The following is a 23,920-nucleotide window of genomic DNA, read 5'->3' as shown; positions in this document are numbered from 1 at the left end:
CCGCCAACAACGTGCAGGTGGTTCCCAAGGACAAGAACCCTCCCAACACGCCAGAGCTCCGCCCAATTGAGAAATACTGGGCTATTGTCAAGCGGAACCTAAAGAAGACCAAAAAAACTGCTAAGGGCGAGCAGCAGTTCAAGGCAAACTGGCTTTCTGCGGCGAAGAAGGTGGACAAGGTGGCTGTACAAAATCTGATGGCAGGGGTCAAGCGTAAGGCCCGGCAATTCGGATTTGGAAAAGCGGAAGCCTAACTGAATATTTTTCCTGAATTTTATACTAATTGAACTTGAAAAAGAAATTTAATTTGATTTTTTAAATAAACGATTTCACCGATTTACACGCGTTTTCCCTTGACCAAATTTTGACCGTATCACCCTTTATGAGCTAGGAACCCATTTTTTTCTGCCTTCATCTATACGACAAATACAATCCAATGGTGTTTCAATGCGTTTGGACGGAATTAAAACTCGTAGGAACAATTCGGAACCAATAAGCATTGTTAGATTTATAACAACATATAAATAATTTGTAACTCTTTATCATATCCAACGGTACATATGGGAAGGGTAATGAATTTACGAGTCACTTCTATTTTAAATGAACGAAATTCAAATCCGTTCGGAAAAAAAGAATGGTAAATCGCGGGATGTGCTTAATAAGACCGAAATTAGATCAAAATCCCTATGTAAGTGAGGAAATTCCAGCAAACGGTAAGCCTCGTGACTTTGGGACTGCAGCTATGTGTTTTTGGTTCATCAAACATCATTCGTAGAAATCATTCAGATCCCTCGTCCTTGCAAAGCTCAGCAAACAGTTCATCCTTTTCTTGAGAAGATGGTTCCTTCGTTATTTTTTCAGTGAACAGTTTCATCTTATTAACCTCGTCCACGAACGCATTGAGGGGGTGGCAAAAATGACGACAAGGCAAAGGGGGGAATTCAAAGAGTGATTTCCTAGCAGCATCTACACGACATTGAATTCATTTAAATTTAATGGACGGGCTTAATTCCAAAGGCATTTGGCAGAGAACTCTTAGGGAATGCTGGAAAATATTATTAAGGGCTTCCATTGCGGATTGGAATGTAATTTGGAAAAGTATTCGATGGGCTTTGTTAGGAAAACTACAGGTAATTTTCTTTGGAGAATTCCAAGGGTGAAAGTCCATGGTAATTAAGACGTGAATTCCATTGGGAATGTAAGGAGAAGCCCAAGAGTATTTCAAAGGAAATTCTCAACAACATTTATCAAAAACTACAAGGGACAGCCGTATGGGGTTGTTCGCAATGGTGACGTAGGACTACGTGGTCTTACATGATAAATGTTATTTGTTAACTGCAGCAGGAGCTTGTGTTTTGTGTAGGAATAAGAATTTGAGCGGGGTTCTCTCTGTTTATACTCTTTAGTATGACGCGCTTGGCATAGATCGCCCACAGCGACTCACGAAGAGCTACTGATTCCGATCAATAGCGGTGCGGGTTCTTCGTCCTTCTATGGATGCTCATGTAGGCTGAAGCTCGCTGATTGCAGAAAGCCTTTTGTTGTGTACTGGATAACACCACCACATAGCACGCGGTGTTTGAATAAACACCGTTTGGTGAAACCGGATGGTATTCAACTTTGAAATCTGTGTTAGGGAAATCGCTTTTCACAGGCAATTGGTGATAATTTTAACTATCATAGAAACAGTTGAACATTCGTGCAATTTTAAATAGTGACATTTTGAAAAAAATGATAAAATCTTAAAGTCAGATGCGTAGAAATATTTCTAATCGATTATTTGTGATAAAATTATTTAAATTGATCCAGGGGCAGCTGATTTATTAACGTTCAAAATCTTTCATAATTGTGTTACATGTTCCATTTTCGGTCTTCACAAAGTGTACCCCCATATAGAAATCACAGACGTAGTCCTACGTCAAAACTCGGAAGATAATTCTAATAACAATTCTTAGGGATTTCTAAACACAGTTGGGTCGTCCCTAACCAGTAAAGATCGCACATTTTATTTTATTTTATTTTATTTGATCTTACTTTCATCTAGCTTTACGCTTTAATGAAATGTTGCATGATGAGGAAAAGCCCTTTTAAGTATGTTGATTTTTACTCAATAGGGCAAACCTCAAACCTCATATCTTTTGTTCCAGTCACATATCAAGCAAATTACATTAAACAGTGACATAAAATAAATAGGTTCACACAATACATTATCAAAGGTTAGAAGATATAAAGTTAAAACTATGTCAATGGGTAATTGAAACTATGTCCAATTGCGCGATGAGCTATGTTGCGGTGGGCGACCATGTATGCAAGCTCGTAATACACTTTGAACTCAAAACTCAATTGGATGCGTGAGGAGATGTCTCTTGAGTTAAACGTAGCAGTAACGTCATAATTCGCGGTCCGAATTCTTGGGTGGTCACCTGTGGTTTACTGTGAAACTCGGGGATTGACATACATATTCATAATCTGCTTTGAAAATGGAACCGAAATCCGAAATTTCATAAATGTTTGTGCACGGGAACTATTCAAAATAAGTGCGATTACATTAGCAAAAATCATCATCTTAACGTCCTTCGTGGAACTTTTGTATGTGAGCAAACTGTCAACTAATAGATTTAGTGTCAAAAATTAAAAAAATAAACTTGATTTAAAAATCGAGATGAATGTCTACGCGATCGATAAAAATATCGTTGTGCTCAGAAAACGAAGCTCTTTCGAAATTTAACAACCCAATTCCAAGAAAATTCAGACAATGTATCTCTAGGGAACTCTTAACATTCGGCCGTATGAATGAAAAGAGTTTACTGTCCTTTCACGGAACAAGTAAAGTAAACTCTTTTATTTATATGATTGATCATTTCCAAACGAGTTACGATGATAATTACAAGGACGTCTGAACCAAGCTGAGCTTAGGAAGACCTCCGAAATAGAGCCATTGTTACAATATATCATTTTGAATCATATCCTGCTGGTTTAAGTGAAAAAATCAAGCCGTAAAGAAATTGTGTGGATATATTGCCCGTTATATTTTAAAACCGTGCACTTTTTTTCGATCGGTATCTGTTCCATCCCGTAAATCTCAATCTCGATAGGAAGGCGACTTTACCTGAACCCTACTTATAGAACCCATATGTTGATGGGCATGCACCAACGGCTTTACTATACTAAAGATGCGAGCAAATTTGTTTTGTCTCAGCCAGTCTTCACGAAAACATGTTCCAGTTTGAGCTTGTGTACAAAAACCAAAGCGAACGTTCAGTTTGAAATTACGTGTAATCTTGTACTTAGGTACGTTACATACAATACACTCAGATGAATCGATGTTCACAAGTGTATACGCAGATGTTTGTAAAGGGATGCACACGGGATTGTGCACGAAGTAAAATTATAAAAAAGTAAAAATAGACGTACGAAAAGGTTAAAGGCATATAAGATGCGCTAATAGTGTACGGTAACTAATTAGTCTGCCCTTTTTGCAAGCTGTCTCACATACACTGAGCCAAAAGAACGTAAATTTTTTTTTAAGAAACTCATGATTTTGCCTTATAAAAAATAATGTTGACAAACAAATAATAAAACGGAGCAGACTGGAACTGAACCATAGACGTTTAGATTACGGGATCCGTGTGTGCACCACTCGTCTTGCAACGCTTGGGAAAGTGAAATTATTAAAGTCGTATAAGATCCACCGACAAACCGACATGAATGACCATAGCAAAAACAATAGAATTTCTAACCAAAGCACACTACTGACATCTGGCTCCGTGTTCGCCGGAAATATTTAGCTAAGCCATGCACCCGCATGCAAAAGTTATGAATTGGTTCGTGTCTGATCTATTCTGCATAAATTATTTTTATCTAGATAAAAAAAATCCTGTGGTTTTGACAGTTCGGATCACTGCACATTTGAATCGGCCGTTTACGATTTTCGGGCATAAGTTAGAATTAAGTGTCATGTCGGTTTGTCGGTGTAAGATCTACTTCATGTTAGACGAAAACCATTCATAAGTCACGCTTATGAAAATCATATATCGAGCCATCTTAAATTGATTAGTGTATTTGCCTCAGTGTATGAGTACAAGCGCATGAGTTTGTACATGGTGTAACAGTCATAGTTCATAGTTGAAGATGCTAATTTCAAATAACAGACTGTAGTTGTAATTTTTATACGATAGATGGTTGTCCTAGCTCGCTATTCTAATATCTATATGCAATCTTCACACTGCCGTACTCTAACGAAACTATCAACTCTATGCTTTCATCTACTCCATCTATCGTATGAAAATTACCACTACAGTCTGTAATTTGAAATTTGAAATTAGCATCTTCAACTATGTAAATCGTTGACTTCACGTAGAAGTAATACTAAAACATATAGTCAAAGTAGTCATAGATCGTTGTTTTCTTGCAAAGAAATCATCTTTTAAAGTGTTGACCGGCACCACCTCCTCGGGCCACTACGAATTCAATAGATTACCGTTCGGTTTAAACGTATCCCCCAACTGTTTTCAGCGGATGATGACAATTGCACTGAGTGAATTACCACCAGAATGTGCATTTTTGTACATTGACGACATAATTGTCGTTGGATGTTCTGTTAATCATCATATCGCTAATCTAGAAAAAGTTTTCAAAGAATTACGAAAATTCAATTTAAAACTTAATCCGCTCAAGTGTAACTTTTTTAAATCAGATGTTACATTTTTAGGTCATCAAGTCTCCAACAAAGGGATACTTCCCGACAAAGCTTAATTTTCAGTAATCCAAAACTATCCCACCCTACAATCGGCAGATGATACACGAAGATTTGTAGTATTTGCTAATTATTATAGACGATTCATACCAGATTTTTCTACATTATCTTCTCCCTTGAACAACCTTTTGCGAAAAAACCAAAAATTTTAATGATCCGAAGAATGTAATAATGCTTTCAACAAAATAAAACACAAATTACTATCACCTCAAATTTTACAATTCCCGGATTTCACAAAACAATGTATCCTTACTACTGATGCATCAAAAATAGGCTGTGGAGCAATACTATCGCAAACGCATAACGATTTTGAACTCCCCGTTTGTTATGCAAACAGAACATTCACAAAAGGTGAATCAAATAAAGCAACAATTGAGCAGGAAATGACTGCCATACACTGGGCTATCACGTATTTCCGACCTTACCTGCTTAGACGTAAATTCATAGTAAAAACAGATCATAGACCGCTAGTGTATCTGTTTTCTATGAAAGAACCGTCATCGAAAATTACAAGAATGCGTCTAGATCTCGCAGACTTCGACTTTGAGGTACAATACATACGAGGTAAAGAGAACGTAGGAGCAGATGCATTATCAAGGATAAACATTGACTCAGGTGTGTTAAAAGACATAAGTATAAGAGCAGTCGAAACTAGATCTGTCACTAGAGAACAAAAGAATTATAATAATCGAGACTCCTCAAACACAACCGCCTCTGAGACAAATCATCTCATAGCTAATCAGAGCTTAATCATTGAACGCTCAGAGACCATTAATAATGTTATAACAGCTAAAATAATGAATAAAAAGAAAAATAAAGAATTGGCTCAAGGGTCATTCTCCCTGAATTTCTCAAAGATTGAAAATGAATTCACAAACATTATAAAATATATAGAAAAACGTGCCATAAAATTAAACATACAAAAAATAGCTCTAGCGCTATCTAGTAGTACCTTTCAATTAATAAGCATACAGGCTTTTAAACAAAAATGCAACTAATCTCTCAAAAACTTAACAGTGGTCTTCTATCAACCTCAGCGCGTTGTAGAAAATGAAAACGAGATAATCAAAATAATTCAGGAAAATCATGACTCCGCATTTGGTGGACATGTAGGCATAACCAGACTATACCGTCAACGAATCTCATACAGACTGGGACGACTGGTTGCCTTACTATGCGTTTTGCTACAATACTACCCCGCATACAGATACTAACAACGCTCCTTTTGAGCTAATCTTCGGGAAAAAAAATCATTCCAAATAACATTCAAAATGCTTCATCAATAGAACCAGTTTACAATGTAGAAGAATACTATATAGAATTAAAACACAAATTACAAACAGCATTCATTCGAGCAAAACAATTTATTGAAAAAATTAACATTAACAGAAACTTTAAACAGCAGGATGAATCCCGACCAATTGAAATAGAAGTAAATGATAAAGTTATGTTACAGAAAGAAAATAGAAGCAAATAAGATAATGTTTATAAAGGACCTTTTACAGTAACAAACATTGAGCATCCAAACATTTCTCTTTTAGATGAAAACACCAAACAAAAACAAAGAGTACACAAAAATAGAGTAGTCAAAATTTAGATTGTGCCTACTTTCTCCATAAGGAGGAAGGGGGATAACTAAAATAAAATCATTTTTTTATACCACTGAAACAACATTTTAAAATCAGAAATTGAAGCAATGTGAAAACAAACAAAACCATTATAAAGTGTGTATCTCGATGTAGTTGAGATGTCTGGAACTATTCATTGCAAATTTTAGAATGATATATCATTCTCTCAAAAGGAGGAAGGTGTAACAGTCATAGATCGTTGTTTTCGTGCAAAAGAATCATCTTTTAAAGTGTTGACCGGCAGCAATCTTGCCAATGGTCAACCACCTATTCCAAACCTGTTCGACACAAACAAAAGTGTCATATTAAATATGACTCAGCTGGTGTGCACTTTGCATTACCCTCTATTTTGTCAACCAACAACTCTCACTCTCTTTCGATCTATAACTGTTGCATTAGTGTTGGTTAATTAATTATTATTGGCTCGATCGTGATTGGTGCGATCGAGAGAGTACGGATGGTTCCAGGTGCAATGTAAATTTGGAAAGGCAAACAAATCAATCTTGAGTTAAACAGCGACTGGACTAGGTGTACATCATTCATATCACCAGTCCGCTAAACATAAATGTTTCAATGGGTGTAAACTTGTTCATTGTACTTGAGTACAAGCTTGTGTACAAATGGGTTTGCACATATTCGAACATAGCAAGCGGAGAACAAGTGAGTGCATGTTGTACCGTGAAGACTGGCCTCAGCATATCTCAACTCCCTTGGCTGGGATTGAACCCAGACACACTGGAGAGAGAAAGTAGTCACGCTAACCACACACAGAAAAAAAATCTGAATTTTAACTATCGCGTAAAATCTCCATTTGTTTAATTTTGAGCTATACTTAGCATAAACAGCGAAATCGTTTACAAGCTTGCATACAATATTGCTAATTTATGCGATATTGCGCTTAAATTTACTCGAAATTTCGCGTAAATTTATGCGAAGACAACAAATCAAGAAGACTGGCAACGCTTCCATTTTCTCATACGAACACTATGAGACAGGTACAATCGCGTCATCTGCCGCTCAGAGGTAAATGCTTCGAACGAATTTGATTTCAAAGATTACATCCTCAAAAGAAGGGTTTGAGTATTTGCTAATTTTTCTATGCGTTGCTTCCACCTTCACTCAAGCGTAAATGTCAAAGCTCGCGTTTTTTTTATGTGCGCTATATCTCGCAGAAATTTACATGAATTTTTCGAACGGTGCACAACCATCAGTGCCTTTTTTCGGTTTTCAAAAGATTGTCAAGGGCACAGTAACTCTCACTGCGCCCCTGACTTCGTCACCCCTGTCACTCAATGAAAAAACTTTCTCTGTGGTTAGCATCCATTTGCTTACATTCCATAATAAAGAATTTGCCTAAGGTAAGGTAAAACTGGTAAAGAAAATATTAACCTTCCCTCCCAGATTTTCCTCTTTTAATAAGCCTTTTCCTTCAGAAAAAAAAATCGCAGCAAAATACGAAGATATGCGTATCTCAAGCTGTCAGTTAAGTGAACATTTATTTTTGCTTGAAGCTCGAATGAAGCCTTCTATCTCCTGGAATGTTTGCATCCTATAGCAGGTGGGATTAAACATTTCTCCTGATGTTTTTTTTTTTGGCCTTCTGTATCTCGTCGTTTTGGCATCGTTTCTCTTTGGCATATTCATCGTATTATTGAGGCAATTTTCACCTTTCGTATCGTATTTCCTGGGGCATGCGGCGAAAGGCATGGGAAGAAAATCAACAAGAAATCAAGTCGAACAATGGATTAGGTCATAAGCAACTTTGACAGATTCTCTTCGTAGATTTTCTCCAAGGGTCATTTAAAATACTTCCAGCGATTTTAAAACACACAGTTCGATGAAAGAAACTATTATCTTGCATCTAATACACAACAATAGTCGTTAGTTATTAACAAAAGAGAAAATCGTTGAAGAAAATGTACTTAGGACCTAATCCATTGACATGTCTTTCCATTTTAAGGTGAATCGCTGCGGAAACCTTATTTCTGATTAATCTCATTATCGTCTCGAAATTTCAAGAGCACAAATATCAGCTCTCACAAAACATACAGCAATGAAACTGGAACTCATCGTTTGCTTCAGTGTAGGGAGAACTTCATGAGCAATATCGCAACTGAGTCCGAGATTTGTGCTCTAGGAAATTTGAAATCATAGGGCATATCAGCCATCATGACGGCCATTTTGGGACTCTTCAATGATTCACCTTAATCGGTGATGGAAAAGTTTGGCTGACCCATTGCTGCCTTTCACTTCAGCATCCCATTTGAGCATCTGTTTATTCCATTTAGTGACACAAAAAAAAAGGAATCCTGATCGTGCCGGATAACGTTTCCCTTTCAATTTGAGAGAAATTGGAAACGATTGAAAGAATTACCATTCATTGAGGTTGGGTATAAATAGGATTTACGCTTCTGTAGCGAGCGATATTAGTGGCATCCGTAAGTTACGTAACGCTTATAGGGGTGTGGAGGCAAAAGTTCACTTTGAACACTCTTCCAAAAACACCGTTCTAGCTACGAATATACTGAAAACTGGGGTGGGGCAAAAGTTCGATCTTAGTTTAAAAAAATAAAACTTCTCAAAACTCCAAGCATTCGGAATCAAACTAGTTCCTTAATTCAAGGTTTACAACTTTTCCATACATACCCTTACTCTATAAGTAGATCTGTGCACCACCACCGATCATTTTCTGGCTGTAATAGATAGACTCTCTTGAATTGACAATTTGAAAGCCAAAGTTAAGTATACAGTTTATCACGTCCGGTTGTATTGATGCGCGGTTTACAAGTGTGGTGAAAATCCAAGGAAAGAACATAACGAATCGTTGTCCAATTCGTTTTGACAGATTATATTCATCATTTCATACTTTCTCATACTTAGACTTTCTAGAGTGGCTTCTGGAACTATCACCATTTTAGATTTTCCTTGATGTTCACACCTGCAAGCAAGTTCGCCAATCCCAGAATATTGAATATTATAAAATATCAACTTTTTGAAAATTCGTCGTCTCGGAAAATTATCAAACTTGGATCTTGAATTTTGTTTTCCATCAACCGGGATTTTAAATTCGAAATGAATTAGAATTGTGCTACAATTAAATTTGAACCCGTTTTCTCTACATCATTATTGATTCAGACTCTAAACATCAGTAAGTCCTGAGTCATTAGTCTTTAGTTTGTGTTTCACTATACTATACCCGACAAATGCAATCAAGTTGACATCTTCTCCAGCCAAACAAACTTCCAAAAACATTGATTTTTCACTTTTCGTAGTCTGATAGATGTTTATATTCAATCATTCCATTTCCCCCACTCAAAAAAAAACGTCTGATCCATCTAATCTCCAATAGAAGCAATGGAAGCAAAAGTTTGTCATTTGATAGTAGCACTTTACCATTTTCTCATTGGGTACGTTTGTCTTCCTTCCACAGAAAATTCCCATCTGGACGATCTGTACACCCGGTACAGACAGCGGCTCCGAAAGTCGTTATTCATCTCCGGTCTGGGAATATCGATACTCTCCTGCCTGATATCAATCATTCTGTGCCAGTTGCAAAATGCGGTAAGATAAAATTATCCTATCGTCCCCTCTATCTAGGTACCTATTTTTGCGAGCCTGAGCAACAGCACACGAAGGCTTTCCATCCCATGAACTGTTTTTCCAGGGTTCACCTCTCCTTCTCACTTGAAGCTCTGGAAAAACGGCACACATCTTTTATTCCTACTCCCCCACCTACTGAGCAAACCTGCACCCTGCTAGAGTCAGATGAAAAAAGCAAAAACCAAATTGAAAGCCAGTTGATTTACAGCTTGTGGCCGACCTGACGATGCTAGCCGCTGCCTCGGTGGTGCTGTGTGTCATTTTGGTGGCACTGCACTTCCCGATGGTGATGAACTCACCGCTGGCCGCCCTCTCGTTTGCCATGTTAACCACCGGAACCATCGGAGTCATCGCCATCACCGTTGGAGCGCAGCTGGCGCCACTGCCACTGTTTGCACTCATTTTGGTAAGTACACCGAACCGACCGATCCCATCATTCAACTCGTATGTACCTACCATTTCACAAATCGATGATCACGGGGCGTGATGTTGTAGAGTGTGCTCCCAAAGGTGGTTAAATATGTTCTCGAGCGAACCATAGATTGCTGCAGCGGCAACCAAAGTGTAGTTTCATCTTCTAGATTGCATTCGATGCACGGAGCGGATTCTGCACGGTGCAGCGAACAGGCTGTTTATTTCCGATTTATAAGCGTACTTTTCAGCTGGCTGATCATTGTTAAACATCATCACAGGAATTATCAGATGCATACCTTAATGATGTTTTTGATCAGAATAAACGTTATACTAAATTAACTACACGTAAAATCTTTTCTCGTTTAACCCTCCGTTACTCGCGCCAACTTTTGTAACACGAGTACTCGTGCGTTGTACTTTGTACAACAGTGTGAGTTTTCCATTGCCATTTTGCAGCCGAGCTACCAATCGATATGAAACCAACGGGTTTTCCTTAAAAACTTGTTTTTAACTAAACAGGCTAAACTTTTATCACAGTTAACCCCCAAAAAAAATGCGGATATTTAATACAGAAAATATGAATCGAAAATCGCGTAAACGGTGTCGGTAGTACGGAAATCGTACTACGTGGGATTTGACTTAACACTCCGAATACGGTGGGTAAAAAAGTTTACGCCGACTACGAAGCCTCCGAAAAACGTGTAACGGCAAGTTTGCAATGGCACAACTTAGCCATTTCTTAATGAATTTCAAAAATTATGGTACCTTTAGAATTCCTAGGGTTCCTAGATGATTTTGATTGCAAAAAACTTGAAAATAGAGTCGTCTACTTTTTTAAAAAGCGAAAAGAGCTGTTACACGTTTTTTTGAAAGGTGTGTTTGTAGGGTTTTGCAAGTGGCGCAAGATCTGTAATTTAGATTAATGAGCACAAATGTTCACAATTAGCCAGAATACAGTCATGGTTCCTATATATGGATCCTGGAGACAACGGAATGGTCCTCGAAAAATCCGGAACATCCGTAAAAATGGTCAATCCATGATCCTGATCCTAGAGCTCTGCGGTTTTTTTGAAAACATTAGGAACTGTGATATAAACAAATATTTGGGGTCGTGACATAAACATGTACCTGGATGACCATGGGACCGTCCTCCGGAAGTTCCGGAACATCCGTAAAAGTGGACAATCCATGAATCTGATCCTAGAGCTCCGTGTTTTTTTAACATTAGGATCTGTGATATAAGAATGAATTTGGGTCATGGACCCAGATGGCCATGGGACCGTCCTTCGGAAGATCCGGAACATCCGTAAAAGTAGTAAATCCACGATCCTGATCCTAGAGCTCCGCGTTTTTTTATAAACATTAGGAACTGTGATGATAGAAATAATTTGGGCTTGTAACATAAACATGAACCTGGATGTCCATAGGACCGTCCTCCGGAAGATCCGGAACATCCGTAAAAGTGATCAACCCATGAAACTGATCCTAGAGCTACGCGTTTTTTTTTTCAACATTAGGATCTGTGATATAGAAATGAACTTGGGTCATGGACCAAGATGGCCATCGGACCGCCAGCGGAAGATCCGGAACATCCGTGAAAGTGGTAAATCCACGATCCTGATCCTAGAGCTCCGCGTTTTTTTTTATAAACATTAGGAACTGTGATGATAGAAAGAATTTGGGCTTGTGACATAAACATGAACCTGGATGTCCATAGTACCGTCCTCCGGAAGATCCGGAACATCCGTAAAAGTGGTAAATCCACGATCCTGATCCTAGAGCTCCGTGGTTTTCTTGAAAACATTAAGAACTGTGATGATAGAAAGAATTTAGGCTTGTGACATAAACATGAACCTGGCTGTCCATGGGATCGTCCTCCGAAAGATCCGGAACATTCGTGAAAGTTGAAAATTCACGAAACTGATCCTAGAGCTCCGTGGTTTTCTTGAAAACGTTAGGAACTGCGATATTAGAATGATTTTGGGATCGTAACATAAACATGGACCCAGATGGCCATCGGAACGTCCTCCGGAAGATCCGAAAAATCCATAAAAGTGGACAATGTATGGAACTGATCCTAGAGCTCCACGGTTTTTTTTTTTCGAAAACACTTGGAACTGTCATATATAAATCAATTTGCAGTCGTGACATAAACATGTACCCAGAAGGCCATGGGACTATCCTCCGCAAGATCTAGAACATCTTTGAAAATGGTCAACCCTCGAAACTGATTCTAGAGTTCTACGGTTTTTTCGAAAGCATGTGGAACTGCGATATAAGTAATATTTTGGGGTCATGACATATACATGGACTCAAATCACCATGGTGCCAACCTCTGGTAAGTCCAGAACATCCGTAAAAGAGGTTAATCAATGAAACTGAACCTAAACATTAGGAACTGTGATATAAGAATGAATTTGTGATCGTGACTTAAACATGTACCCAGATAGCCATGGGACCGTCGTCCGGAAGACCAACAACATCCGTAAAATGAGAGGGTGAAGCATTACTATGACGAGCAGCTCAACAGTGATGCAGCAAAAAACGAAGGTGGCACGGCAACAGACCTTGGAGCACGTGCAGGAGACGACAGGCTACTGGCCCCTGATCTTCAAGAAGTTAAGGAGGAGATCGGTCGACTGAAGAACAACAAAGCAACTGGTGTAGATCAACAACCAAGTGAGCTATTAAAATACGGTGGTGAAGCACTGGCTAGAGCGCTGCACTGGGTAATTGTCAAGATTTGGGAGGAGGGGATATTACCGGAGGAGTGAAGTAAGGTGTTGTATGCCCAATCTATAAAAAGGGCGACAGGTTGGATTGCTGCAACTACCGCGTGATCACACTGCTGAGCGCCGCTTACAAGGTACTCTCCCAAATTATACGCCGCCGCCTGTCACCATTTGCAAGAGATTTCTTGGGCAATACCAGCAGGAATTCATGGGTGCATATTCGCGATTCGGCAGGTTCTGCAGAAATGCCACAAATACAACTTGCTTACACATCATTTGTTCATCGATTTCAAATCCGCATACGACACAATCGATCGTGATCAGCTATGGCAGATTATGCACGAGTACGGATTTCCAGATAAACTGACGCGATTGGTCAAGGCAACGATGCATCGAGTGACACTCTCGAGTCCCTTTGAATCTCGAAGGGGGTTACGGCAAGGTGATGGACTTTTGTGTCTGCTATTCAACATCGCGTTAGAAGGTGTGATCAGAAGAGTTGGGATAGACACGAGTATCGAGACAGCTTCTTGGCTTCACCGATGACATCGACATCATGGCACGGAACTTTGAGACGAAGGCGGAAACGTACATCAGACTGAAGGCTGAAGCTAGGTGGATTGGACTTGCCATCAACGCATTAAACACAAAATACATGAAAGGAAGAGGTTCTAGGGAAGACAATGTTAGCCTCCCACCCCGAGTTCAGATTGACGGTGACGAAATCGAGGTGGTCGATGAGTTCGTGTATTTGGGCTCACTGGTGACCGTCGAAAATGATACCAGCAGAGAATTTCAAAGACGCATTATGGCAGGGAATCGTGCCTACTTTGGACTCCGGAGGACGCTCCGGTCGAATAAAATTCACCACGAAGTTGACTATCTAAAAGATAGACTGGTGGTCGTCTACTGCCACGAGACCGTGACTATGCTCGTGGAGGACAAACGCGCCCTTGGATGACGGAACGTGGAGGAAGCGAATGAACCAAGAATTGCACCAGCTGTTGGGAGAACCATCCATCGTTCACATTGCAAAAATTGGGCGACTACGGTAGGCTGGGCATGTCGTAAGAATGCCGCACAACGACCCAGTGAAAATGGTTCTCGAAAGCGCCCCAACAGGAACAAGAAGAAGAGGCGCGCAGCGCGCAAGATGGATCGACCAAGTAGAAGGTGACCTGCGGACCCTTCGCAGACTACGAGGCTGGCAAAGTCTGGCCATGGATCGAGTAGAGTGGAGACGACTTCTTCGGACAGCAGAGGACAACAAGACCTTAGCCCGATTGCAAGCCATAAAATTGATCCAAGAACGAAAAACCGTGGAACTGTGATATTAGAATGAATTTGGAGTCTTAACATAAACATGGAACCGAATGACCATGGGACAGTCCTCCGGAAGATCCGTAAAAATGAACCTGGATGGCCATTGGAACGTCCTCCAGAAGATCCTGATCATGTGGATCATCGATGAAACTGTGAAAAAACCGTGGTTTTTTTTTCGAAAACTCTTGGAACTGCGATTTAAGATAGAATTTAGGGTCGTGACATAAACATGGATCCGGATGGCCATGAGACTGTCCTTCAAAAGATCTGGAACATCCGTAAATTTATCATACTGTGAAACTGATCCTAGAGCTCTGCAGCTCTTTTTTAAACACTGTGATATAAGAAACCTCTGGATCACTTTTACGGATGTTCCGTATCTTCCGGAGGACGGTCCTATGGCCATCCAGGTCCGTGTTTTTTATCTTTATTAAGGAGACTTTCAGCCCTGGGCTGGTTCGTCTCCGGTACGTGTTTATGTCATGACCCCGAATTCTTTCTTATACCACATGGTTTCGAAAAAACCGTAGAACTCTAGGATCAGTTTCAAAGATTGACCATTTTTAAAGATGTTCTAGATCTTGCGGAGGATGGTCCAATGCCCTTCTAGGTACATGTTTATGTCACGACCGCAAATTAATTTATATATGACAGTTCCAAATGATTTCGAAAAAACCGTGGAGCTCTAGGGTCAGTTTCATACAATGACCACTTTTACGGAATTTTCGGATCTTCCGGAGGACGGTCCGATGGCCATCTGGGTCCATGTTTATGTCACGATCCAAAATTCATTCTAATATCGCAGTTCCTAACGTTTTCAAGAAAACCACTGAGCTCTCGGATCAGTTTCGTGAATTTTCCACTTTCACGGATGTTCCGGATCTTTCGGAGGCCGGTCCCATACCCATCAAGGTCCATGTTTATGTCACGACCCCAAATTCATTCTATCATCTCAGTTCTTAGTGTTTTTTCAAAAACTGCGGAGCTCTAGGATCATTTTCATTGCTTGACCACTTTCATGGATGTTCCGGATCTTCCGGAGGACGGTACTATGAACATCCAGGTTCATGTTTATGTCACAAGCCCAAATTCTTTCTATCATCGCAGTTCCTAATGTTTTCAAGAAAACAACGGAGCTCTAGGATCAGGATCGTGGATTTAATACTTTTACGGATGTTCCGGATCTTCCGCTGGCGGTCCGATGGCCATCTGGGTCCATGACCCAAATTCATTCTTATATCACAGATCCTAATGTTAAAAAAAACGCGTAGCTCTAGGATCAGTTTCATGGGTTGATCACTTTTACGGATGTTCCGGATCTTCCGGAGGACGGTCCTATGGACATCCAGGTTCATGTTTATGTTACAAGCCCAAATTATTTCTATCATCACAGTTCCTAATGTTTATAAAAAAACGCGGAGCTCTAGGATCAGGATCGTGGATTTACTACTTTTACGGATGTTCCGGATCTTCCGAAGGACGGTCCCATGGCCATCTGGGTCCATGACCCAAATTCATTCTTATATCACAGATCCTAATGTTAAAAAAACACGGAGCTCTAGGATCAGATTCATGGATTGTCCACTTTTACGGATGTTCCGGAACTTCCGGAGGACGGTCCCATGGTCATCCAGGTACATGTTTATGTCACGACCCCAAATATTTGTTTATATCACAGTTCCTAATGTTTTCAAAAAAACCGCAGAGCTCTAGGATCAGGATCATGGATTGACCATTTTTACGGATGTTCCGGATTTTTCGAGGACCGTTCCGTTGTCTCCAGGATCCATATATAGGAACCATGACTGTATTCTGGCTAATTGTGAACATTTGTGCCCATTAATCTAAATTACAGATCTTGCGCCACTTGCAAAACCCTACAAACACACCTTTCAAAAAAACGTGTAACAACTCTTTTCGCTTTTTAAAAAAGTAGACGACTCTATTTTCAAGTTTTTTGCAATCAAAATCATCTAGAAACCTAAGAAATTCTAAAGGTACCATAATTTTTGAAATTCATTAAGAAATGGCTAAGTTGTGCGGTTGCAAACTTGCCGTTACACGTTTTTCGGAGGCATCGTGTTCGGAGTGTTAATTGGTTGCAACATGGAAAATCTCGAGATCCTGACCAGTTAGAACGTTACTGTCTTGGGCAAAGTTGTTCTAGAGATCATAAGCTTTTTGTTGGTGGAGAGTAGTCTAAAATTGTGGAATTATCGTCGTCGTATTTGTTGATAAGATCAAAGCCTATTTTTTGGTGCACAATAGCTCAAAAAATTTTTCAGTACGTGGCACTAGTATACACCGTGATGACCAGATAGAAAGTTACTGTCTTAGGCAAAGCTGTTCAGGAGATCATAACTTTTTTGTTGGTTAACAGTAGTTCAGAATCTTCTCACTAGGTAGCGCTCGTATACATGTTAAATTCTCGCATGTGATACATCACTAGATCCTGACCAGATAGAGAGAATGTCTTTGGCAAAGTTATTCAGGAAGTCAAGATCTTTTCGTTGGTGGACAGTTGTTCTGATTTTTCTCACTACTCGGTGCTAGTATACACATGCAATTCTCGCATATACAATAGCTCGAGATCCTGAGCAGATAGAAAGTTACTGTTTTCGGCAAACTTGTTCAGGGGGTCAAGACTTTTTGGCTGGTGGACAGTAGCTCAGAATTTTCTTACCACGTGGCGCTAGTAAACGTGTACAATTCAATGCCTATTGTTTGGTGCACAATAGTTTGGAATTTTCACACTACATGTCCGTGCACATGTAAATACAGGGATTTTTGTTTGTTCTAGACCCCTCGATAAGACATTTTGAAATTTGCCTTAAATAAAAGGCAGACTCCAAACATTAATTTGGTGGAAGTTTCAGTGAAATTGATCTTTTAAGATAATGTTTTCACAAATCTGCATGAAAATCTTCACCAGTAAAAGAAATCTAGAATATATTTGTCTCATCCCACATAGGCTGATGTATTTAGTAGATTTATTCTTCAATGCAACAAGTATACACCAATCAGAATGATTTTAGATACACTAATAGCTAATATAAAAACCTACAAAAGCTTCAAATACTATTTTACGGAATTCTGTTGATGAAAAAAGTTAGAGGAAAATGAATGTAAATGAATGCACGAAATGAATGTAAATGATTTTCCATCCCTGGCAGTGGCTATCGGTTAAAGAACGAATAGTTTTCAATGTGTTAACAATTATATATGAAATGACACAAGATCTTTTACCAGAATATTTGAAGTCAATTTAAGTTAGTGGAAATGATATTCACGAGCATCGAACAAGACGGATTAATGACTTAAGAGTAGTTCCATTCTCGATGACATCGATGCAAAAGGTCAATTTATTATAAAGGAATTAAAATGTTTAACTCCCTTCCAGGAGATGTTAAAACACCTAGAACAGTACCTGAAATTAAAAGAGGATGTGTGCAGTGGATAAGAGTGAACATAAATTTAAGTCGGAATGAATTGATTAAATGTTAGATTTAATGAAAATCTAAAACTGTATGTAACTGTATTATGAAATTATCGGATCGATAAATAAACGAAATTTATTATTATTATTATTATTAAATTGAATTTTTATTTTATGATATTTGATATGCAAGAATTGTTCGCCAAGTTTTGAGAAATTTCTGAACTACTGTTCATCAGCCAAAAGATCTTTATCTCCTTAACAGCTTTGACAAATACAGTAAATTTCTAGCTGTTCAGGATCTTGAGATATTATATATGCGAAGATTTCACGTATATCATAGCGCCGCGTAGTGATAACATTCTGTACTGTCGACCAACGAAAAAGTTTTGATCTCCTGGACAACTTTGCCGATGACAGTTTACCAGGTCTCGAAATACATCTAATTCGAGAATTGCACGTGTATACAAACGCAATTATGTTAAAAAAAATTAATTTCAGTCCACCAGCCAAAAGACCTTGACCTCCTGAACAACTTTGCCCAAGACAGTAACTTTCTATGTGGTCAGTATCTCGAGATATTTTATACGTTAAAATAGGCTTTGACCTCCTGAGCAACTTTGTTCAAGACAGTAACTTTCTATCTGGTCAGGATCTCGAGATATATCACTGGCGAGAATTTCACATTTCACTAGCGCTACGTAGTGAGAAAATTTTGGACAACTGTCCACCAGCAAAAATTTAGTGATATCCTGAACAACTTTGCTGACGACAGTAATTTTCTATCTGGTCAAGAACTTGAGATATTTTATATGCGAGAATTTCACATGTATACCATCACCATGAAGTGAGAAAATTCTGAACTACTGTCCACCTGCCAAAAGACCTTAACCTTCTGAACAACTTTATCGTATACAGTAACTTTCTATCTGATCAGAATCTCGAGATATAGCATATGCAAGAAATTTACATGTATACTAACGCCTCGTGGTGAGAAAATTCTTAACTACTGTTTACCAGTCAAAAAGTCTTGTTCCCCTTTACCGAAGACAGCAACTTTCTAGCTGATCAAGATCTCGAGCTATTGAATATGCGAGAAAGGCATTTATATACTAGTGCCACATAGTGAGAAAATTCTGAACTATTGTCACCAAAAGAAAAAGATTTTGACTTCCTGAAAAACTTTGCCGAATACGTTTACTTTCTATCTGGTCAGGATCTAGAGATATTTCATATGCAAGAGTTTCACATGTATAGTAGCGCCGCAAAGTGAGAAAACTCTGAACTACTATGCCGAAGACAGTACCTTTCTATCTGGTTGGGAATTTGAGATATTTTATATGAAAATTTCATGTGTATACTAGCGTCGCGTAGTGAGCGAATTCTGAACATTTGAGCACCAAGCAATAGGCATTGACCTCCTGAAAAACTTTGTGAAAGACAGTAACTTTCTATCTGGTCAGAATCTCGAGATATATCACATGCGAGAATTTCACATGTATACTAGCGCTACGTAGTGAGAAAATTCTGAACTACTGTCCGCCAGCAACAAGGCTATGATCTCCTGAACAACTTTGTCTGAGACAGTAACTTTCTATCTGGTCAGGATCTCGATATTTTCCATGTTGTAATCAATTAAGTCAAATCCCACGTAGTATGGTCACAGTTTACGCGGTTTCCATTTACATTTTCCCTATTATCCACATTTTTAAGGTGTTTACTGTAATCAAAGTTTAGCTTGTTTAGATCAAAACAAGTTTTTTGAGGAATACTCGTTGGTTTCAGATCGATTGGTAACCCAGCAACAAAATGGAAATGGAAAACTCATGTGTGTTGTACAAAATGCAACAGCGCGAGTAACGGAGGGTTAATGTTAAGCTATAGTTGGCATACACATGGAAATCGCTTACAAATGTGTATATTGCGATTAAATTTACATGAAATATCGTGTAAAACTACGCCAAATCTAGCGTTAATAACGTGTGTGCTATATATTGCAGAAATTTACATGATTTTTTCGTACGGTGTTTACAACGGTGTAACCTCAAATTATCTTTAGATCCTTCTTGGACATAGTTGATAGGCAGTTTTAGAATGTTATGAACATAAAATTGATTGATTGAGCTACAGTACACGCTATGTCTGAAGGCATTTTTTTGCAACTTTCATGTACCTCAGTTTTTTGTTCACAGGAAGTTAGTATGGATCCCAACTATCAAATCTGTGAAGGTTTTAAAATATTTTATCTTGGGTTTTTGTTTTTTTTTTTTTGAGAAAAAGTGTTTTGAAGTTTACATAGCCGTTAATGAAAGCGTATAGGGACTTTTGACACTACAAAACTATAACAGATCGAAACACATTCAGCTGAAAATGAGTCAAAAGGTGATTAAAGTTGACAAAATACTAAGTTTCAATGGTACAGTAAGATTCCCTCTTCGGTACCGTAAGATATCATGACTTTGCCAGGATATAATTTTTTTTATTAATATAATAATTAAACAATGGTTTACTTTCTAAATTTACTATTATTATCAATTCAATCTGTTTCATCCATTTTTATAAATCATTCTTAAACATAAAGTTATCATAAAGATCACATTTGGTACTATGCGTACTGCAGGGTTCCCATTAGTATTTTTGATACTTCTGGCAACTTAAGTTGAGTAGCCACCACGTCACACTTTTCTTTTTTCCTTGATTTGTTTTCCGTCGATCTTGGTTTCCGTACTGAGTACCAATGCTACTCACGTCAGGGATGCATCTCCCACACCGGGACCCTACCCCTATCGATCCATCTCATGGATCGAGGACCAACGGCTTTTCTTTCCTTTCGAAGGAAGGCTTGATCAGAGATTTTATGCCTCAGAAAATCCCGACGGCGCCGACTTGGGTTGAACCCAGGCAAGTTTATTTAAAGCAGAGATCGAAATTTCACCTACTTGAGGAGAGCAACGTCATTTTTCACCTGCTAGGAGAAATAGATGAGAATGTGAGAAGCGAGAGAATATTATACGCTCACAGCAGTTTTCGCGAGAAAAGCAACAGCGATTATTTTTTTTCGGAGAGCATTAGCGGCAGATAAATCGTTTGTTTTTCAGTGAATTCTTGATGCCGATAATGATTTTTCACTTCTTTCATACACCTGAAAATTCACTTTCCGCACGCAAACGATGATCCGAAATTAAGAACAAAAACAACAGTTAGGGCACATCCATAAGTTACGTAGAATCTGAGGAGTAATGGAGAGGGGATTTCAACATTTGTAACGTACTATGCATAAGGTATAGAAAAAAAAAACGCCACGAAGGGGGAGGGGAAGGTCTAAAATTGGTAAGAAAATTGCATCGTCATTTATGGATGACCCTTATAATTTGACAGAAGGTATAAAAAGGAAATAAAAAAATCTGCCGGACTGGTTGAAACCAATGAAATGCAAACAGGTGAGGCTATGTGAAATCGTTGTCCCTTTCGTTCTGCCGCTCTTTAACACAGTATAACACAGTATGACGTCACACTCGGTCAACCATTTAATCAGCGGAAGAACAAAAGAGACGGTGAATTCCCCAGCCTCAACTGTTTACATCACATTGGGTTGGTACCGAACAATTTGGGGTGGTATTTTTTTAGTTCTTGGTAGTTTTCAGAGCCAAATGGGTGATGAAAAAGTATTTTCGTTTGTTTTTGAAGAAAAATATTTTCGGATTATGTATGAGAGAGGATAATGAATTATCAGTGAAAAAGGAGAGATGAAAATGTGAACGGTTCACAACTCACCGAAAAGTAGCTTGAGTGAGGAAATGCTTTTCGTGCAGCTGAGTGAGAATTTCTATCTCTGATTTAAAGCCTCCACTGTAGTGCACTGTTTCCTGAATGGCCGATTCCATTATATGATGCATCGAGAAATTTTTTAAAAAGAAACTCGGGGCCAATATTGTTTCTTGCATGTTTTAGGAGTTCTTCTTCTTCTTCTTCTTCTTCTTCTTCTTCTTCGCATTTCAAGCTTATTGCTTATCGCAGATTAGTATATTGCGTGCTCTCAACTTAGTGTTCTAGATGCACTTCCACAGCTATTAATTGAGAGCTTTCGATGCCTCTACTATTGTCAGGGCTCTACAATTTCGAAGCTCTAAAATGAACTCGTGTTTTGTTTCTCTCATACATACGTGTTCGACGCTTCATTTCTATAACGCCTAGCTAGACTATCAGCAAGAAACGAAAATAAAAAAGCAGGACGCTTAGAAGGAAACGCTGGCTGTGAATCATTCCTTAGGTATTTTTTTGACTTAGTAGTAGTAGTAGTAGTAGTAGTAGTAGTAGTAGTAGTAGTAGTAGTAGTAGTAGTAGTAGTAGTAGTAGTAGTAGTAGTAGTAGTAGTAGTAGTAGTAGTAGTAGTAGTAGTTGGTTGCTCTTGTAATTTGTTTAGTAGTAGTAGTAGTAGATAAGTACAATTTACGTTTATTTGCTGGTTTTTAAAGTTTCAACATTTGGTTTTACATTTCAATAGGTTAGCCTTTGGCTCTTCATCTTTGTTCTAGTTAATTGGTTATTCTAATGTGATGATTGCGTTTAGAGCTAATTTACAGAATACCTTTTCAAGGACTTGTTTTCGTTTGAATTTAAAAATTTGCTAACCTACCTACTTGAGCACAGGAATCTACCTAACTACTTTTTTTAACTACTTTTTTTTTTATTTGGTAGGCACAATCGCGTTAGTTTTACGGAGCCGATAGTTTATTGTTTTTTGTTTGTAACAAAATTCACTTAATTCTATGTCTAGTAGGAGTTGGGCCGAATACTCGCGGCTTACTCGAGGTTAGAGAGGTACATTGTCGAAGGATAGGATCACGGGAGGAACTTGGGGGCAAGGTTTCGTTGTCTCATCAGAGCGTTGTCGCCAGTATTAACGGTAGTGCGGTTCTAGTTTCGTCTTGGATTCGACCGGCTATGGTGACCAGTGGGCGACAATGAGACTCATCGAGACGGGGGGACAAGACAAACAAAAACTATTAAAGAGAGACAAAAGACAAAGGAATTAAATTCTTATACTAGACATTTGAAGAAACTCATAAACCGACTGCATATAGCAGATATCGCGAGTTCCCAACACGTCTCTGATAGGAACATAGGGTTGTCTTCCTTGGGCCTCGAGGGTATTCAAAAGTCGCTCTCTGGCGGCGTCATTATTCGTACATTGCCAAACTGCGTGATCGATGTCATCGTAACCGTTTCCACACCGACAGATGTTGCTGTCCACGAGGTTTATTCTATTGAGATGAGCATCTAGCGAGTAGTGGTTGGACATAAGTCTCACATAAACATAAACATAAACCACGCCCTCGAAGAAACATTAAGAATAATTGAATGTAACCACCGTCCAAGATTTCCAATGTCCCAATCAGTTTGCCAACTCGAAAGGGTACTCTGACGCACTAAATGGTAAAATTCATCGTGTGAAAACCTAAGTACTTGAACTAAGTTGCCAAAATCACGAATGATCTGGTGGTTTGATCGCAGACAGGCGACTTTGAACCTTTCCAGCGTGGATGTCTTTCGCTTCTCGAGTGTTTGAAGACCGGTCAGGTGGTGAATCTCAGAATTACGAGTTCGTGGTGGACTGTTAAGGATCATTCTGAGGATCTTGTTTTGGATCCTCTGAAGCTTTAGGTGGTGGCACTTAGCACAACTCTCCCAGATTGGCATACCATACTCAATAGCCGACAGAATGATCTGCTTGTGGACAGCAAGCTTGTTTTTGAGGGACAGGGTGGAGTTCCTGTTTATCAGAGGGTAGAGTGACACTTGTCCACATGGGATCGGAATAGCAATTTGCTATCGAGGGTGAGACCAAGGTAGACTACTTCATTCGACCATTCAATGGAAGTGCTATCTAGATGGATCTTGACGTTAGCAGGCAGAACAAGCCGAGGTGAATTCGAGTGTGGAAACAGAATGGTTTGTGTTTTAGCTGCATTGATACAAATCTTCTACACTGGAATTTGTTTCTGATTTTCGAAGCTTTTCTGGCTTTCTC

General features: G+C 39.0%; 1 protein-coding gene across 4 annotated transcripts in view; it reads left to right on the top strand.

The window, feature by feature from the left end:
• Positions 1-23,920, top strand: part of Adcy2 (adenylate cyclase type 2 Ac76E) — a 196,995-nt gene that overhangs the window by 107,750 nt on the left and 65,325 nt on the right. For all 4 annotated transcript variants that reach the window (XM_065222882.1, XM_065222881.1, XM_065222880.1 and 1 more), the window contains 2 exons: positions 9,815-9,945; positions 10,193-10,390. In XM_065222882.1, the coding sequence (XP_065078954.1) occupies positions 9,815-9,945; positions 10,193-10,390 (329 nt within the window). The remainder of the gene's footprint in view (positions 1-9,814; positions 9,946-10,192; positions 10,391-23,920) is intronic.

The sequence above is a fragment of the Ochlerotatus camptorhynchus genome, unplaced genomic scaffold (assembly GCF_037179485.1).
Source record: "Ochlerotatus camptorhynchus isolate MF236.1 unplaced genomic scaffold, CSIRO-AGI_Acam_v1.1 ptg000180l, whole genome shotgun sequence".
Taxonomy (NCBI): Eukaryota; Metazoa; Arthropoda; class Insecta; order Diptera; family Culicidae; genus Ochlerotatus; species Ochlerotatus camptorhynchus.
Note: the sequence above shows the minus strand (reverse complement) of the source record. Positions and strands in the feature narration are given on the sequence as shown.